At 41.8% G+C, this 20,781-nt stretch overlaps 1 protein-coding gene across 4 annotated transcripts in view; it reads right to left on the bottom strand.

The window, feature by feature from the left end:
- Nucleotides 1-20,781, bottom strand: part of GADL1 (glutamate decarboxylase like 1) — a 143,385-nt gene that overhangs the window by 65,185 nt on the left and 57,419 nt on the right. For all 4 annotated transcript variants that reach the window (XR_014028406.1, XR_014028407.1, XR_014028408.1 and 1 more), the window contains exons 9-10: nt 8,982-9,098; nt 4,186-4,250 (exon numbers count right to left, since the gene is read on the bottom strand). Coding sequence is in view for 1 of the 4 variants with exons in the window: in XM_081343189.1 (XP_081199315.1) it covers nt 4,186-4,250; nt 8,982-9,098 (182 nt within the window). In the remaining 3 variants the exon portion in view is untranslated. The remainder of the gene's footprint in view (nt 1-4,185; nt 4,251-8,981; nt 9,099-20,781) is intronic.

The raw sequence follows: 20,781 nt of genomic DNA, 5'->3' as shown, positions 1-20,781 counted from the left end.
GGCAGCTGGAGAAGGCCAAGGCCGACTACAAGAGGTTCGCCGATCGGTCGAGAAGGGATACGCCTCCACTATCGGTGGGGGATCGGGTCTGGCTGTCCACCAGGAACCTACCATCCACTCGGCCGGCGAGGAAGCTGGACCACCGTTACCTTGGACCGTTCCCAGTCGAGGCCGTCATCAACCCGGTCGCCTATCGTTTAACCCTGCCACGTTCCCTGCGCGTGCACCCCGTCTTCCATCGGTCCTTGTTGGTCCCCGAACAACCGGCCTGTCCACTTCGCCAAGCGGAACCTCCCCCATCAGGAACTCGTGATGGAGGCAGCACCCCCGAGTACGAGGTCACCAGCATCAGGGATTCCCGCTGGCTGAAAGGTCGCTTCCAGTACCTGATCGAGTGGAAAGGGTACGGGCCGGAGGACTTCACATGGGAAGACGCGACCGCCGTTCATGCCCCTGCGTTGGTGACTGCGTTTCACGAACAGTTCCCATCCCGACCGCATCCGGATCGGCAGACCCGGGGGAAGGGCCCTGCGGTGCGGGATAGTGTTGTGACTCAGGGCCAGCCTGTGGTTTCGGCAGCCGGCTCAGATGTGTCGGATGACTCAGATGAGGGGGAGGAGGACCGTGTGGGAGACGAACCGGTTGATGATGGCGTGGAGGCTTGGCAGAGTTCCCAGCCGGGGCCCTCTTCTCAGCTGCGTGAGCCCGATAGTGCGGAAGATGATGACCCACAGCTGGCCCTGTTCAAGGACGCCCGACGCAGGAGGCAGTCGAGCAGGAACAAACAAAGAAAGAATGTGGGACTCCTCGGGAGGAGGCACAGGGAGACCACGCCCTGAGCTCTCTATAAAAGGAGTGTTTGGGGAGGGGCTGGTTGCTGAAAGCAACTTTTCCGCTTGAGAAGACAAGCTCTAGTGTTTTTGTTAACTGCGTAATAAATCTTGGCGGATGCCTTTTAGCCTTGGACGCTCTCCAGTCTCTTCTTTCTAAATAGGGGTTTGCCTTTACAAGGCCAGAAGAGGGCTGGTTCAGAACAGGCTTCTTGAGGAGGGGTCTCACCACCGCCTCCTTCAAGGCGGCGGGAAAACTACCCTGACTCAAAGAAGCAGTAATCACTGCCTGGAGCCAGCCTCGTGTCCCATCCCGGGCTGCATAAGTCAGCCAGGAGGGGCACGGGTCCAACAAACACGTGGTGGAGCTCAGCTTCCCCATGATCTTGTCCACTTCTTCAGGGGTCACAGGATCGAACTCTTCCCAGATTAAATCGACAAGACCGCCCGTATCCTCTTCGACAGACTCTGCCCAGTCGGAGTCCAAACCGGTCCGGATCCGAGCGATTTTGTCCGACAGAAATCGACTAAACTCCTCGGCTCGACCCTGCAAGGGTTCCTCCCTCACCTCCTGATTAAGGAGAGAGCGAGTCACCCTAAACAGGGCGGCCGGGCGATTCTCTGCGGACGCAATGAGGGTGGCAAAGTGGTTAGACCTAGCCACCCTCAATGCTGCAAGATAAGTTCTCGTAAACGACCTTAGTCGTAACCGGTCGGATTCGGATCGGCTGGACCTCCAACAGCTCTCTAGGCCCCATCTCCGACGCTTCATCTCGCGGAGCTCCATGGAGAACCATGGGGCCCGTTGGGATCTGCGTCGGGTCAAGGGCCGCATGGGTACAACTTGGTCGAGTGCCTCTGTGGCTGCCCTTTCCCAGGCTTCCACCAGGGCATCGACCGAGCTGTGAGCAAAGGAGGCAGGTGGGGGCCCAAGCGCCGTTTGGAACCGCTCAGGGTCCATAAGGCGCCTAGGGCGGAACCATCTTGTTGGCTCAGCAACCCCATGACAGGGAGTGGCAAAATGGAAGACCATCCGCAGGAGATGATGATCGGTCCATGACAGGGGTAAATTAATTGGGGAACCCCCCCAAGATCATCTAACCACCGTCCAGATAGAAAAACCAGATCGAGCGTGTGACCCCCTCCGTGAGTTGGGCCCAGGATAACCTGCTTCAGGTCCATGGTCGTCATGGAAGCCATGAACTCCCGAGCTAACTCAGATGATCCCCCCAGGGATGGTAGGTTGAAGTCACCCAAAACTATAAGTTTGGGGAACTCGACCACCAACCCTGAGAGGATATCGAGAAGCTCAGGCAGGGCTGCTGCCACGTGTCTAGGTGAAATATACACCAACAGCAAGCCCAACTGAGCTCTGGGACCACATCTCAGGAGGAGGGACTCACACCCGGCTATCTGGACTATGGTGGCCTCCCGCGGACATAAGGTCTCCCTCACAACAACTGCCACTCCACCGCCCCTACCTTGAGCCCTAGGCTGGTGCAGCACCCGGAAACCTGATGGGCTAAGATCAACCAGGGGGACCCCGCCCTCTGGGCCCAACCAGGTCTCCGTAATGCAAGCCAGGTCCGCATGCTCCTCCTCAATCAGATCGTGAATGAGAGGTGCTTTATTCATTACAGACCTGGCATTAAAATACACGAGCCTGAGCTCAGGTGGCTGCTCATCCTCGCTCCCGGTACCACGTGCTGAAATCAGAGGGTCGGAGCGCATCACCGCTTGAAGACAGCGGGGACGCACCCCCGGGTATTGATGTGGCCCTCTGTTCCTACACCTGCGGCCATTCCCAACCGCCGTGGGAATAGATAATCCCACACCCTGCTCCGGGGCCCCGTAAACCCCCAGCCCGGCCCCTACCACGGCGCGATCAGTCCCTGACCTGGTCTGAGAAACGGTTGGTGGAACCCCCCTAATTTCCAACCGAGCCGATGAGCCCACCCCCCTCCCTAACCCCTCAAAACATTTAGCTAAAAAACACACCAGGGGCCTCTTATTAAATTTGGAAGAGAGGCTCCTGTCCCTGCCCAGCCATCTCTCGGGGTCCCAATAATTGGGTCCGTCATCAGGAGGCACGATGGAAAAGCAGGCGGGTCGCACCCAGGAGAGGGGGGCACCCCTGAGCGCCAATAAGGCTGTGCTGGAGTAAGATAAAACCATTAGTCCGGGGGAGTCCAGTCAGGCAGTCCATCAGTCAAAAGTTGGGAAGCTGAAAGTCAAAAGTGTCCAATTCACCAGCTCCCTGCCACTGAGCTGGGTACCAGTCAGATGACTCCAGGACTCCAGTTGCTGCTAATCACCGACCTTTCTTCCAACATAATGGATAACAAAGCCTAATAGCCTTTATATGTCTTGAGCAGGGGTAGGCAACCTTGGTTCTTTTATGACTCGTGGACTTCAACTCCCAGAATTCCTGAGCCAGCCATGCTGGGTCAGGAATTCTGGGAGTTGAAGTCCATGATTCATAAAAGAGCCGAGGTTGCCTACCCCTGGTCTTGAGGCTGCCATTGGATGGAACTGTAATAACGGAAGAAATACCACTTTAACCCCAATACAAAGAGGATTCTGATTCATGAGCAGAATATGACAGAGAGCCCAATGTGAAAGTTGCACAACCTCAGTCATTCCTGGCCAGAAGAGTTTCCATGTCATGAAGATATGGCAGGAAATGTTTTTTCCACTGATATATGTAGGAAAAGTCCACAGAACAGACAAAAAATCCTCCACTTTAAATGGGAAATGGTTGATTTCTCATTCAACAAAGGGGGAATCTGTGGACTAAAGAAATTTCCACCAACACAGTACTGAAATTCAGCTAGAAATTATTAATATTTGATCACATGACTGGGAGCTTTTGACAAAAATAAGCAAATAAGTATGTTAATCCTTTTTTTACAAACTTAAATGTCAGTTATTCAGTCACTTTGAACTACAAGACAAGCAGCATATTTAATAAATAAATAAATGATAAATAAAAATAAAGTAAGTAAGCAATAACAGAAAGCAGGAGGGAAGAATCAGAAGTTTAAGTCCCACTCCTTTCAGTAATGTCACAGATCATTGCTATAGACCAGGGGTAGGCAACCATGGCTCTTTTATAACTCATGGACTTCAATTCCCAGAATTCCTCAGCCAACATGGCTGGCTCTAGGAATTCTAGGAGTTGAAGTCCATGAGTCATAAAAGAGCCAAGGTTGCCTACCCCTGCTATAGACCCTGAAATTCCCATAGGACATTTTTTAAAAACAACACCAGACTGCAAAGATGGTCCAACTTAAAACAGCAGAATGTACAAAATTTGATTTGTAAGCTACTAAATTTCCAATTAAAATGGATGTACCTGTGGATGCCATGAAGAAGCTTGCGATGCTTCCTTGACAGCAAAGCTGAGCCTCCCCATGATGCCTGTGGAGAAAAATTATTCATTAAAAGTTATAAGGTAGGCTGGGCTGAGAGATAACAACTGATACACAGTCACCCAGTGAGCTTCTATGATTGAAGGTAGACTAAAACTGGGTTTCCCCTGTCCTCAACTTCTACACTGGTTTGAATCTCTTAATTTGGCACTTGCAGCACATTCAAAAGATTAAGCCAGATGAATATTTTATATTCATATTCACATTCATTGTTCTTATAAATAGCAATCATAAATGACAAGGGCAATGATAAATTGTTTAACAGATGAACGGATGGACAGGCCATGATTCCAAAACGATTCTGTGTCTGTCTCATCCACAATTCTGATAAAAGATAGAGAAAAGCTGTTAAGCGCTCCATTGACCTATAAAGTCTTCAAACTTTTTTTGTGTCAGATAAGCTGGTGATGATAGGAACCAGGTGCTCAGTTTGTGAACAAGAAACTAGGAAAGAGAAAAGAAGTATGGAACTAGGAATCTTTACATGACAAATTGTGTAAATTAATATAATTGTGTAAATTGTGTAAATTAATATAATTGTGTAAATTAAGGATAAAAAGAGCTGACCTACAACTCCAAAGAGACTGGCAAAATGGCCAAGGTAAAGAAATCTAAGAATAGTAGGGATGTAGATCAGGAGGATGGATGAAAAATGCTAAAGAATTTTGGAAGAGGACAAAACTGTTTTAAATTTCGGAGTGAAAGAAAGTTACATCTTTATGGGAAGGTTTCTAAGAACAATAATATTTTTTGACAGAAGTCTTAAAACAGAGCAAGAAACATTTTGATCCTACAAAAGTTGCTGAATGACGGAACTCAATGGCAAAGGATATTAGAGTTGTCATTTAACAACATCTGGAAGCCAGATTTCCATATCTTAAAAATATAGTCTCACATGATGTCATTCTCAAACATTAGGATCTCTGTCGAGTAGCAAGAGAAGGACAACACATCTAATAACTTTTTATCTCTACCTTAATTGCCCTGCTGCCTAAATTGCATGGTAAGTTTGCAAATACAGATTTAAGTAAAAACTAATATACCGTATTTTCCGGCGTATAAGACGACTGGGCGTATAAGACGACCCCCTACATATCCTGTTAAATTATAGGGTTTGGGCTATACTCGCCGTATAAGACTACCCCTCTTCCAACACACACCAAATAAAAATTAAAAAACATCAGATTTGATTTTAATATGGTAATTTTAATTCAAATGCTTATGACATGCAGGTGCTTAGTAGGAAAACTGTCACTTATAAACATAAGGCTGTTTGTCATCAAACATGTAAACATAAAACAGTGCAAGTGGATTAAATAATAATAATAATAATAATAATAATAATAATAATAATAATAATAATAATAATAATAAGAAGAAGAAGAAGAAGAAGAAGAAGAAGAAGAAGAAGAAGAAGAAGAAGAAGAAGAAGAAGAAGAAGAAGAAGAAGAAGAAGAAGAAGAAGAGGTTGGAGTGGACCTTGGAGGTCATCTAGTCCAACCCCCTGCTAAGGCAGGAAACCCTATACCATTTCAGACAAATGGCTGTCCAGTCTCTTCTTAAAAACTTCCAGTGTTGGAGCATTCACCACTTCTGGAGGCAGGTTGTTCCACTGGTTAATTGTTCTAACTGTCAGGAAGTTTCTCCTTAGTTCTAGGTTGCTTCTCTCCTTGACTAGTTTCCATCCATTGCTTCTTGTCCTGCTTTCAGGTGCTTTGGAGAATAGCTTGGCTCCCTCTGCTTTGTGGCAGCCCCTGAGATATTGGATCACTGCTATCATGTCACCGCTCACCCTTCTCTTCGTTAAGCTACACATACCCAATTCCAGCAACCGTTCCCTATTTTCCTAATTCACTTTTTCACTTTTCCTAATTCACTCTAAAGCTTTCCCTGCGCAGAGCCTTAAATAACACCAGCTGCCTGCAATTAGTGCAGGTTCACATCCCACCAGGCTCAAGGTTGACTCAGTTTTCCATCCTTCCAAGGTAGGTAAAATGAGGACCCAGATTGTTGGGGGCAATAAGCTGACTTTGTAATAATGCTGCTTGGGGGGGTGAAAGCCCTAATAAACAGGCATAAACACAGAATGAAGGCTATTGCTAAGCACATTGATTTGTGCTTTAAATTGTAAGCCACCCTGAGTCTTCGGAGAAGGGCAGGATATAAATGGGATATTTTTTTTAAAAAAAAAAGACCAAATGGGAGATCCGCTCCAGGTTTTCCAGCCAGCCCACCCAGTTCCTGAGTCAAATGTGTCCTTAGAGCTAAGCCGCTGCTCTGACTGCTGCCTTCCCCACCTGCCTTTCAAGTTGGGATATACTACAGCTGCTCTTCAACTTTAGAAGGAAAGACGCCCAGACCCCAGCCTGTAAAAAATCACAGACTGCAGCTTCTTCTCCAATTGGTCCCGCTTTCCCTGTGCAGACTGAATGGGAGATCCACTCCAGGTTTTCCAGCCAGCCCTGTCCCTAAATTTTCAGCACCTGGCGTATAAGATGACCCCTGACTTTTGAGAAGATTTTCATGGGTTAAAAAGTAGTCTTATACGCCGGAAACTACGGTACAATCATGTAACATATCTAGAAAAAATTCTACTAAATTCACTGAGGATTATACCAGGGTCCATTCAAATGATATTGCCCAGTGAATAAGCTATGCAGATATTTTGTTACAAATGGTCTAAGGTAATAACTAACATCCTATTAGTGATATGAATCTGTCTCCAACCATTACAGATTTGGCACATTTTCTATAGCTTTTTCTCTGGAGGCTAGAATGGAAAAGAAGAATAAATTACAGTGGAAGAAGTCTTGCCTCCAAGACATTGTCCACATCTTTGTATCTTTAACTTTGTATAAGTCTTTAGAACAGTTATAGAGGAAATGGAGAAAGTTGCTTACTTATTAACTGATAGTAAAATACTATCTCTATCACAGCTATATCAGTAGCTAGCTTGAAATATACTAGGAAAGCAATTTATTTTTAGTTCCTCTGAATGATTATATCAAAAGAAACAAAGAGACTTTCAAAGTAATTATTATCAAGTAATCAAGGGATCATAAACTCTGAATATAAACTTCTCATTTTTTTCTGTTAATTCACCCACCAGAAAAGCAGAAAATTAGTGAATAGCAGATATAATGGCATCTAATGCATAAAACCTTTATATATTTATTTCACTTACTTTGATTTCCCAAAATTAACATAAATGGTTTGCAGGGAATTCTATCTTTTTCTCTCACTCTCCTGTGTAAGTGGAAATGTACACAAACCAGTTTTGAGTCTGGAAACACTAGGCAAAAAACAATTCCACAGAGTCTCATAAATGGAAAAATAGCTGCTATTGAAATCTAAGAGTAATTCCAGATAATCATCTGAAATAACTCAATACCCATTAAATAGTAGGATAATGACATTTTTAATAACTGCCACACTGGACTAAGATCAGTGATGCAATTAATCAGCCTCATGTTTGGCTTCTGAGAGCATAGTTTGCAGCTTTTAACCATGTTCATTACTTCATCTAACAGCAGACATTCTTCTCCTAAGAGGAAGAAACAAATGATCAAATTGGAAACAGTTCCTACCAGCACAATAGCTTAGGCAGAAGGGAAATGGGTGACATTGACAAGAGAACATTCTGAAGAGGCTCTACTGTACATGCAAATCCCCTAGGCTGCTTTATGAATTCTTTTCAGTTTTTAGCTGCCTTGTGGGTGGAAAGAGAGGACCAGTCATTTTTTTTCTTTTTCTTCCTAATTGTGTATATGGGATAATGAGAGGATCTGTGCTGCTCAAGGACAATCTCTCCCTCCCACTTCACTGGCAGCCTTGGATATTTCCTTCCTAGTACCTGTAAACAAGAATTGTTTAAAACTCATACTAACATTAATTTTGTTACGGATTGTTACTTTTAGCTTGTATTGTTAATTCCCCAGAGTTGGTTGATTGATTGGAGAAATATAAAAACAAGTCGTTTCTACAAAAGTAAGTAACAAATAAATAAATGACCCACTGCAATCACCATAACAAACTGCAACCTTGATAATCGCTCTTGGAGAAAACATGGGGCTGCTAAAATGCTGGAATGATTTTCTTTGGGAAAGAAAGGAAAAAGATGGAAAGAAGGAGAAGGGGAGGAAGAGGGATCATCCAAAATAGGAAAAGCAGCCTAAGAAAAAGTAGTCTAAGAAGTCCATCACTTAACAATGAATATTTTAATAGAGTAAATAAGGCAATAAAGTATGTAAACTGGTGTCTTCCAATTGGCACTGCATCTCCAGAATTTCTTACCAAAAGGAATTCTGGAAGCTGTCTTCAAGCATGGTTGATAGATGTCTGTTTTAGAAAGGCTGCATTAAACAACACTACAGTCAACATAATCTTCCACAAAATCTGAAATATTTATAACTAATTAAAGCAAGGAAGTTGACAAAATCAAGGCATACTGTATAGGAGCTATATTCTTAGTCTTGGGGTAGAAAATTTTACACATTGGGCAGCTTCACCTAAAGATATTACCTTTCCACCAAAACAGTGCTCTCAATTCTTGGAGAGAAGATAATATTTACAAAAAATAGACAAATAACATTATGTTTTCAGAACTCCATTAATTGAATCAGAAAATATTATCCCATCCTAATTTGTGAAAATACTTCTGCGATGAACATAAGTATGAAAATAAATGAAAAAAAATCCACTGCTATTAAAATTAACTTACATCAACATGCAGCCAAAGATTGTATTTTTCACATATATCAGCTATCTCATTCAGAGGATCAAATGCTCCCAAAACGGTGGTACCAGCTGTAGCATTGACAAAAAATGGTGCGGACCCCTAAAGAAATAAAAATTGTTTACAATTCTCTAGAAAGTATATTACAATGAATATAGTGAGGTTTAGAAATCTATACAGAATTAATATTCCTTATATATTACATTTTTTGCAAAAATAATATTAACAACCAGCTCCCCTCCAAAGAGATGATCCAAAAAAATTACGGATTAATAAAATACTATAATGTCAAATATCTACTGCAGTTATCACTGCTCTTTCACAGACCTATAGTGTCTTGGTCCTTAAATCCAAAGCAAGCCAATTCTTTCATTAATTGGGGAGTGTATCCCAGATTCATACAAACATTTTAAAACTTTTCTTACTCACTTGATTAATCATCTGCAAGCGCCTTTGTAATCCATAAAGAAAATTTGTAGTTTATCCAGTTTTTAGCTTAGTTTAGTTTACAGAGAAAAGGAGTTTTTTTTTTAAAAGGAAAATAACAAAGGCTGCCCTCGTGTACTTTGGGATATACTGGTTGTAGAAGAAAAACCATTTAGTTAGCAGAATTCTTGAAACTTCATCCTTCTTTTTAATGAATCTTGCTAAAGAAACTGGGAGAACTGTGAATGGAGAAACAATAATAATAATAATAAGTAAGTTGTAAGGGACATTGGAGGTCATCTAGTCCAACCCCCTGCTCAGGCAGGAAACTCTATACCATTTCAGGCAAATGGCTGTCCAGTCTCCACTTAAAAACTTCCAGTGTTGGAGTATTCACCACTTCTGGAGGCAGGTTGTTCCACTGGTTAATTGTTCTAACTGTCAGGAAGTTTCTCCTTAGTTCTAGATTGCTTCTCTCCTTGACTACTTTCCATCCGTTGCTTCTTGTCCTGCTTTCAGGTGCTTTGGAGAATAGCTTGACTCCCTCTTCTTTGTGGCAGCCCCTGAGATATTGGAACACTGCTATCATGTCACCCCTCACCCTTCTGTTCGTTAAACTACACATACCAAATTCCAGCAACCGTTCCCTGTATGTTTTAGCCTCCAGTCCCCCAATCATCTTTCTTGCCCTTCTCTGTACCCTTTCTAGAGTCTCAACATCTTTTTTACATCGTAGTGACCAAAACTGGATGCAATATTCCAGGTGTGGCCTTACCAAGGCATTGTAAAGTGGTATTAGTACTTCACGTGATCTTAATTCTATCCCTCTGTTAATGCAGCCTAGCACTGTGTTGGCTTTTTTGGCAGCTGCAGCACACTGCTGGCTCATATTGAAGTGATTGTCTACTAGGACTCCAAGATCCCTCTCACAGTTACTACTATTGAGCAAGGTACCACCTATACTATACCTGTGCATTTGATTTTTCCTGCCTAAATGTAGAACCTTACTTTTTTCACCATTGAATTTCATTTTGTTATATAGCGCCCAGTGTTCGAGTCTGTCCAGATCCTCCTGTATTTTAAGCCTATCTTCTGGAGTATTGGCTATTCCTGCCAGCTTGGTGTCGTCTGCAAATTTGATGAGTTCCCCATCTATCCCCTCATCCAAATCATTGATGAAGATGTTGAAGAGCACTGGGCCCAGAACAGAGCCGTGGGGCACCCTACTACACACTTCCTTCCATGTAGATGCAGTTTGCATTTGTCTCTACATAGATGCCAAGGAGACCCACACTGTGCCATGGCCAGTCTAAAGCACCATGTTCCCAAAACAAAACAAAACTAAACAAACAAAAAAATCAAATTGCAGCATGAACATACCACTCCCTCCCATAGGGAAGACATAATTAAATAAAAATAATGGTTTAAAGATTAATACATTATCTACATATAAAACACAAATTCTAATCTATATTAAATAACTATTTTAGGTTTCTGCATTATTAATAAATCTAAATAGATTGAAACCAATACAGTCTATAGGAATTTAAAGTATTATGGGATTTCCAAATAGAAACTGATAAATATAACACACTAGATTTGACTGTGATTGAAAATCAGAGTGTGGATTATTGATGTGGCAATACCAGGAGATAGTAGAAGACAACCAATTGGAGAAGATCACAATGTATCACAATGTATCTGAAAATTAAAGTTGAAAGATTATGGCATAAACTGCCCATGATGTTCCCAGAGGTTATCAGTACATTAGGTGCCGAATAGAAAGAATCTTGGATGGCAATTAGAAAGTCTATGCATTGACAAAATTTCCATCTGTCACATGGCTTAGATTCGCATACATACTATGTCAATATATTATGATATCCTAGGTTCCTGATAAATCCAATGTGAATGAAGGCTAAAAACAGCCAAGAAACTGCCAACTGTGATTTCACATTTTTTGTATTTAACAATAATAAGAAAGACCAAATAAAAGAACACAAAAGAGAGATGACAAGGCAAAGTATCAAATGGACAGTACATTAAAAAATACTTTAGAATTCAAACAAACAAGCATTTGCCACACAAAACCCCAAACTCAACAATTGTTGATAAGAAAGATAAAGAAGTTTGGATAGTGGACATTGCAATACCTGGAGACAGCAGAATAGAAGAAAAAGAACTAGAGAAAATCACAAAATACAAGGACCTGAATAGAAGTAGAAAAGATAGTAATAGCTGCCTTGAGCACAATTCCAAACATCCTGAGCATCATTTGAACACCATCAGCATTGAAAAATCACCATAAGTCAATTGCAAAAGTTATCTTTACTTGGAACAGCTTACATCTTGCGATGATATTTTTTATTATTAAATAACATCTTATCTTAGGTCCTTGAGAAGGACTTGATAGGTGGACAAAAATGCCAAATCCAGTCTAAATATCTGATTAATAGTACAACCAAGCATAATAATAGTATACATGACAAAAATTGGGTAGACAGAAATAAAATTCAAATTAATCTTCATAGAAGAAAGAAGTTGCCTTAGAAAAGAGAAATCAAATGCATGGATACACAATGCGTCAAATTGGCTTGGTAATAAAACTTTTGAAAAAGACCTTGAAAGAGTAATTTATTGCAAGCTGAATATGAATCTACCAGTGGAAATTACTTTTAAAATATAATTTTAAGCTGCATGAGGACCCAGATTGTTGGGGGCAATAAGCTGACTTTGTAATAATGCTGCTTGGGGTGTGTGTGTGAAAGCCCTAATTAAGCAGGCATATACATAGAATGAAGGCTACTGCTAAGCTTGTAAGCCGCCCTGAGTCTTCGGAGAAGGGCGGGATATAAATGGAATTAAAATTTAAAAAAATAAAAATAAAAATAAACAGTAGGGTAATATGTAATTATGGGAATATAATCAGGAATGTAAATAACAGTAAGAAATTATAGTTTCTTTTTATTCTGCATTGGTCAAAGCCCATTCTGAATATTGTTTCTAATTCTGGGAATCTCACATTAACAAGGATTTAGAAAAATTGGAACATGTTCAAAGAAATGCAATGAGAATGATCCTGGGTAAGAAACTACATTCCCAAAAGATAGATTAAAGACATTGGAAATATTTAGCTTTGAGGAGGCTGAAGAATACTTTCATATCTGTTCTTCTACCACAGAAGAGAGTGAACAGCAGAATCCATTGAAGAGAAAAGTTAAAACAGACAAGATCATGATGCTTGTTTTGACACACAGATTGACATGCGTGCACACATGCACCCTTCCATTATTCCAGAATGCATGACATTGGATTACAGGAAAGCAAGTTTAAGTTACAGGAAAGCAAATTCTGACTAAACATTAGGAGGGAAAGAAATGCCTAGTTAGGTTCACGGGGAGGCTAGATAGCCATCCTCTGAGAATACTTTAATTTGGATTCATGTGCTGAGCAGGGAGTTGGATTTGATATTCTAAAGAGTCCTTTCCAATTATATGATTTTATTTGTGTGAGAAGTTAGTAACTTATCCATTTTTCCTGTAAATGTTTTAAAACTGAACAGTTTATTTCTAGCTTAACTGAATTGTATACAGCTTTGTAATTGTTAAAAGGAATAAAATTTGTTATTTTAAATAACAAATCAAGCACCTGCTGTATTAAGTACCGTATTTATCTGTACATACCCCTGTCAATGTGGAAGGGCAAGAGTGGATGAAGAATGAACGTAGAATGATGAGCAATCAGTGAATGTAATTACTGGAAGTGCACTTCATATTTAACCCTGAAAGAAGATGCAATATGACTGAAACCTGAAATAATAGTTTAATTACCATGGGAGTTTCTTAAGAAAGAGATTGATCCAAAAAAAGAAAGAATCAGAAGTAATTGGCAATTTAATCCCACGTTACAAATTATTGTATATGTTAGAAGTAGTATATGGAACTTAAAGAACCTGTTGACTCTGAAGCTATAGGTGCCATATCCTTCCTTTAAGAAAGAATTTATTAACAGCTACTGGCACAATAAGTGGACTTGGAAAAGGAAGTTAGGGAAAGAAACAGTGGTTTATGAAATCAATGAATGTTCACCTGGATATGAAAATCTGACCTGAAATGGATAAAACCATAAGTAAACTTCTAATCCCTTCAAATATCAAGTTCAGGATATTTGTTATTGATTTTAAGATTTGTTAGTACATTACCTAAAACATTGTTATTCAGCTAACTGCTCATTCATACATTATCATTACATTTTTCAGTATTTAGTTTGTTTCAGACATAGCCATCTGCGATAACCAGGACACACACACAGATTCTTCTATAAAATAATAAAATGCTGTCTTTCCAAAAGCCAAAAGCAAAAACATCAAATTAATGAAAATTATCCTCCCAAGACAATATCTGTAAGTTTTCATTGCAGTGAACTATTGATTAGAGTAACTTTTGAGTTACTGAAATACTGAACATAGATGAAAAATAATATCTCCTGAAACCAAAAGAACAAAATTCTTCTAGCTCTGATATAACTTTAAATAGGTTTTTAAGCTTACTTTAGCAGTAGATGGGGAGAGCAGTGAGCTTGTATTATAAAAAATGTTTTTTCCCTGTGCCTTGTAATCCTGAAGCTAGCTGAAAAAAATGTCATATATGTTAAGTAGTGGGCTCTGGTGAGCAGGAATGATGACACATGGCTGAGTACAGAGAAACTCATTCTTTTATTCTTGCTCGAACTGTACTTGAGCTTGGGCCACACCCAGCCACAATATATAGCCAAGCCCTATGGTAGCAGCCAATAGGTTTGGACCCGTGCTTGCTGCCTGGGGCTGACCAATTGCAGGACCGGAGACGGCCTGTCTGGGTTGCTGGAGTTAGCTCTCCAGCAACGCACGTGGTGTAATACCACAAGCCCAATACATAACACCCCTCCCTCCTAAGATCAGGCTATAATACTTCTTAATAAGCTTAACAGCAGTCAAGACTTATGAATCACTCCCAACAACCATAATAAAATAATAACAAAATAATAATTAATAATGCTTATAAGTTCAAGGTGGCTCCAATGACATTAGGCGACCTTTACAGACGTGCCCTTGTAGTAGGGACTACAATGAGATTAAACAACGGCTAAAACGGCTTGCCAATGCAGTAAGGACTACAATGAGATTAAACAATGTCTCATGAACATGCTTACAAACAGTACAGGCAGTTTCAAAATGCCCCAATTTCTGTAGGTAGTGGTACAATTGTCACAACGCTATATATCACTTTATTTTACAATATAGTCTGTGAGATATGCCGGAGGTTTGTGTGGCCTGGAAGAATGCCTTGGAGTTCCTCTCGCCTTGTGGTCTACCAGCTTACCCAGTGGGCTGGGTAGACCCATGTCCCCTTGTGCTCCATTGTCCAGGGGGATTGAAACGCTCTGACTGGCCTCACCAGGTTGACCCACCCCAGAGTCAGTCCGTTCTGCAGAGTAGGCACAGCAGTTGCTGAGATTCGGCTGGCTCGCCTGGTCAGGAGTTCTATGTTGCACTTTCGAGCTTCCTGGTTCTTCCTCAGATTCAACTTCTGCTGAGAAGGGAAAACCCTGGTGGTTCTGGTGTGGGCTGGCTTGGGTACCAGTTTGAGGACCTCAGGAGGAACTTATGCCACAGTCCTCACTTAGTGACCGTGCTGGAAACGTTTTCCTGAGTTGGTCGATGTGTCTTCTGACCAGTCACCCTCCCTCCAACCCCACTTCATAAGACAGGGGTCCGGATGCCTTGGTTACTTGACCAGGAACCCATAAATTCCCTGGCTCATAGTTTCTGGCCCAAACCCAATTGCCCATTGGCAGCCCCCTCGGGGGTTTTGGTCGAGAGGCTTCTTATGCCACTCTGTCTGGATGCAACCTGTCCAGTTTAGTAATCAAACGCCTTCCCCAATGTAGCTCAGCAGGACTTTTATCTATAGCAGTGCAGGGCGTAGAATGCTGGCAGAGCAAAAAATCTGCCAATCTGTGATGCCAGTCACCTGTGATAATACACTTGAGTGCCTCCTTTGTTGTCCTCACCATGCGTTCGGCTTGTCCATTCGAAGAACGATGAAATGGTGCAGACGTAGCATGTCTGATGAGGTTAGCTCTAAGAAAAGCCTGAAACTCAGTAGCAGTGAATTGAGCCCCATTATCAGAAACTAAAACGTCAGGCAACCCATGTGTTGCAAAGAGTTTTCTCAGCACCTGGATGGTCCTAGCAATAGTCATATTAGGAACTGGAACTACTTCCAGCCATTTTGAGTGGCTATCCACTACTATCAGGAAAAGCTGTCCTTGAAAAGGCCCAGCGTAGTCTATGTGAACCCTAGACCAGAGGGTATGCGTTTACTTCCACCTGTGAACTGGGGCCTGAGGCATTTCAGGCCTAGATTGCTGGCATGTATAGCAACCATGAACTTCATCCTCTACAGCCTTATCCAGGCCAGGCCACCAAAGGTAGCTTCTCGCTAAGGCTTTCATTCTGACAATGCCTGGATGGCCTTCATGTAAAGAGTGTAAGACTCTGTCCATCTATGAAGTGGGAATTATGACTTTATTGCCCCATAAAATGTAGCCCTTGTGTGCAGACAACTCATGTCTCCTGACAAAATAACTTTGAAATTCAGAGCCTGGACTTTTTTCCAACCAGCCCGTGTATACCCATGACAACACTCTACTCAGAATTTTATCTGTGGCAGTTTCAGCAGCAATATCCCCTGCGTGGAGGGGAAACTCAGGTAAGTCCTGAATGGACAATATTTTAGCAGCAGGAGCTGGATCAGGATCCATTAGTGGCAGTGGTAGTCTGCTGAGGCCATCCGCATGGCCCATTTCCTTTCCTGGTTTATGAATTAACTTAAAATTGTATGCAGACAAAAATATAGACCATCTCAACATTCTTGGAGATAGTATGTGGGGAGTTTGTTTGTCTGTTGTGAACAACCCCAAGAGAGGTTTGTGGTCATTGTAGACAGTGAAATCCCTGCCATATAAATAATCATGAAATTTCTTAACACCAGCCACTATGGCCAAGGCGTTTTTATCAATCTGTGCATAATTGCGCTCAGCAGAAGATAAAGTCCTAGAGTAAAATGCAATAGGAAACTGTTTCCCATTTTTCTCTTTGTGGCTTAAGACTGTCCCCACCCCATAGGGAGATGCATCATATGCAAGACATACAGGTTTAGACTCTATGTAATGAGTTACAATGGAATTTTCTGATAGAAGGGCTTTCAGATCCTGGAAACTTTTTTCGTGTAAGTTAGTCCATTTCCAAGGGGCTTTTTTATCAAGCAGCCTGTGGAGGGGCTCTGCTATTGCAGCCTTATGAGGTAGGAATGTGTGATAAAAATGTAGGAGGCCCAAAAATGCTTGCAGCTCTCCTTTTGATTTTGGCCTTGGAGCCATTTTGATGGCCTTCACTTTTGAATCAGCAAGGTGAATTCCATTAGCATCGATACGGAACCCCAAGAATTCCGTTGATGAGACCCCAATACTACATTTGTTTTTCTTCAATTTGAGGCCTGCATCGCGGAGCCTCTGCAAAACAGCCCTGAGCCTACTGGCCAACACTTCTGGGGATTCCCCGGCAATGAGAACATCATCAAAATAAGGGCAGACACCCTGAATACCCTTAAGTGTGCATTCCATAATCCCTTGGAAAATACCCGGTGCAACACTGATTCCAAACTGTAAGCGTTTGACTTTGAATGCCCCTCTGTGAGTTACTATTGTTTGAGCCGTGGCTGTGGCCTCATCAACCGGGAATTGCTGATATGCCAGTGCTAAATCAAGTTTAGCAAAAATTGTTCCCCCTTGCAAGGAGGCTAAAATATGGTTGACTACAGGAACCAGGTAAGCATGTTGATTAAGAGCCTTATTTAATGTGCATTTATAATCAGCGCAAATGCGAACTTCCCCGTTGGACTTCAGTGGGGTGACTATAGGAGTTTCCCACTCCCCCCCCCCATCAACAGGCTGTAATACACCCTGTTCTACTAGCTTATCGATTTCGGAATCAATTTTATGCTTTAGGGCAAAGGGGACCCTGCGAGGCTTAATCCTAATTGGCACAACATTAGGATTTAACTTAAAAGAAATTGGCGGGCCAGTATAAGTCCCCAGGGTTGAATAAAAAACATCAGCGAATTCTTTGCAAACAGTCATGAGGTCTGCAGTTTGTGTCCGGTTAAGGCCTGTAATTTGAATACCTAAAGCATCAAACCGATCAAAGTCCAATAAGACTTGTTCTTTGGCCCTCTACTACTATTACATCCAGGTGCCCCCAAAACCCTTAAAATTTTACCATTAACTTTAACATGAGCGTTCTGAAAATCTGTTAAAATGATATCTGAGCGTCTTAGTTTAGCCCAATTGTTACTGCGCCTACACACAAAGTTGAATGTGTCTTGCAAAATGATCGATACTGCCGAGCCGGAGTCCAACTCCATCTTACATGGAACTCCTTGTAGCTCTACCGAGAGCTTGAGTTTAGGCTTGAGGGGGCGATGAGCCCTGGTGTGGCAAACACTTCTCCGGCTTCTGAAGAACCCCACACTAACTGGACCCTGAGCCCTAGTACCTCTCCTAGTCGGTTCCTCCGACTGGTGTTTGGCTGGCCTGTCTCTTTAGTGGGCTCTGCAAACCACCACGATGTTGCTGGTCCTTCCGCAAGCTCTACACATGGCTGAGCGAAATCTGCAATTGGCACGAAGATGGTTGCCTCCACACCCCTTACATCTAGGTAAGAGAACTGCCTTGTAATCATTCTCTCGTTGGTGGCTACCGCAGTTTTGTCCATTTGGTTGCCTTTGGAGCTTGATTTCAGGTTCTTTATCTTCTGAAGATTCTCCAATGCATTTGGCGACCTCAAGATGGACGGAATCTTCAACCATTGAAGGTTTGGTGGGCTGAATTGTCTGCACTGCACCCCCGGCAGCTTCGTCGGCCATGACCTCGTCCTGTGCCTCGGAGAATGTGAGATTGGGTCTAGCAAACTGTCTCTGCTGGAGGGTTCTGTCTCGAAGGCCACAAACGAGCCGGTCTCTTAGTCGTTCCTCTAAGTTTGAGAACTTGCAAAGGCGTGCGGCCTGCCTTAGGCCCGCGATAAACTCTGAAGCTGTCTCTCCAGGTAGCTGCACTCTTTGGTCAAATTTAAAACGCCACACCATGTCCGACATCTTGGGCTGAAAATGCCCGGTCAACTTCTTCTTAAGGTCTGCAAACGATTCTGCTTCGATGGGCGTCGGCGCAAAAAGATTCTCTGCTAGGTCAAAAGTTGCTGGTCCACACACGCACAGCAATGTGGCGGCTTTTAGGCCTTCCTCTGCAATTTGGTTTGCTCATAGATAGTTCTCCACTTGCGAGAGGTAAGACGGCCATTCTTCTGGATGCTTTACATCAAACTCTCTGAGTTTGCCAACCTTTGGCATCTTTTCTCAATTCCTGCGTTCTTGGATCCTGTTTCTTAGGCTCAGGAAATGCGTCCACTGAGCACGTGGCCACTAGTGTGGCTTTACTAGCCGGCCAAGAGAGTGGGGGGAAATGCCTCTTCCCTCCAGCGTGGACTGCCGACCCCTCGTTGACTTCAGCCCTTTAAACAGAGAAGCAGGATCCCATCCTCATCACCACTGTTAAGTTGTGGGCTCTGGTGAGCAGGAATGATGACACAAGGCTGAGTACAGAGAAACTCTTTCTTTTATTCTTGCTGGAACTGTACTTGAGCTTGGGCCGCACCCAGCCACAATATATAGCCTAGCCCTAAGGTGGCAGCCAATAGGTTTGAACCTGTGCTTGCCACCTGGGGCTGACCAATTGCAGGACCGGAGACGGCCTGTCTGGGTTGCTGGAGTTAGCTCTCCAGCAACGCACATGGTGTAATACCACAAGCCCAATACATAACAATATATATTTTTACTGATGAATATTTTAAAATACTTCAATGGTACTGACATATGTCAGTTGGGGGGGGAAAGACACCCTGTGCATTAGAAAATTTCATTCCCTTTCTTGTCTCCACTCTTCATGTTAGGTCAAACTAATCTCTTATGAATTTAAAAAATATGAAAGCAGCCTTGTATTTATGCTTCCTAAAGCAGTTCGAAACTTATTTGTGATTGTATTCAGACCACAAAACCGAGAGATCTTTAAAGACAACATATTTCCTATGCTTATATTTTTATCTTGCTATTGGTATAGACATTATGCCATTTTTAAAGAGTAATTTGGGACTTTCAGATCCTTCTGTTGTGACATCTTCACATGGTTACTTCCAAAAGATTATAGAAATACAGTCTTCCCTATAATCTGTGATGCAACAAAATAAATATTACTTGTCCCTAGTGCTAGATGTACAACAATCATCTGAATTCCAATTTTATGAATGTATGATATTGTGTTTATAAAATAAGATTAACATATTATTTTTATAGGCCCTCAAATGAGATAAAATAATCTTTCAACTGCTTATAATTTCCATTTCAAGTTAATTTTCACTATGGATGATTATTATTTTTAAAAACACAGGACAACCCTGCAAATATTTTCATTTAAAGTAATAAAAGTTTTATTGATATTTTCTTTAGACAGTGAATAGAATATTCTTTGGCAAAAAATTTTTAATGCAAGACAGAAAAACTGGTTTGCTTTTCAAAAATAGGTAGGTTCTACTTTTATTTCTTATTTCTAATATCTGTGCATATTGGATGAAATTTCTGATCAAATAATGAACACTGTTAAAGCAGGTATTCTCAACAATCTTAAAGCACCAGAATAAATGAGACATTCCTTATCTTTGACCTTAGCAGTGAAATAGACAACAAGAGGAATTGCAATATTAGTCATTTTAATGTCAATTTGAGACTGTTTTGAAATAAGAAAATAATACCGAGGGTGAACTAGAATACTTCAGGGTCACCTTTTCCCTTATCATTATGCATTACAATAAAATATAAAGCTAAAGCAAGAACCTATGCTTTCTTCCTATTGTTTTCCTAACATTGAAAGACCTCAAAAATGTTCTAATAGGATAGAACATAAGGATCTTTGATGTTCTCAAAGTCTCTGCCATATTGTAAACATACCCAGCATTTTGATCCTCTGAAAAACTTGTTCTGCCTTTGAAAATGTGACTTACTGCAACAGATCTATGCAAGATAGAGATGCTTCACCTTGATTAAGGCATACTAAAGCAACAATCCAAGTTGCATTACTAAAACATTACGTGCTGCTGAGGCAGCCTCCTTCTTCAACTTTTTCAGCTACTAAAAGTGCTGAGTGATACAATTCAAAGCATTTTCACTATGTAAAAGGGGGAAGAAGGTTGCATTATGTAGCAGAACAATTT

This window comes from Vipera berus, assembly GCF_964194415.1.
Source record: "Vipera berus genome assembly, chromosome: Z".
Lineage (NCBI taxonomy): Eukaryota > Metazoa > Chordata > Lepidosauria > Squamata > Viperidae > Vipera > Vipera berus.
Note: the sequence above shows the minus strand (reverse complement) of the source record. Positions and strands in the feature narration are given on the sequence as shown.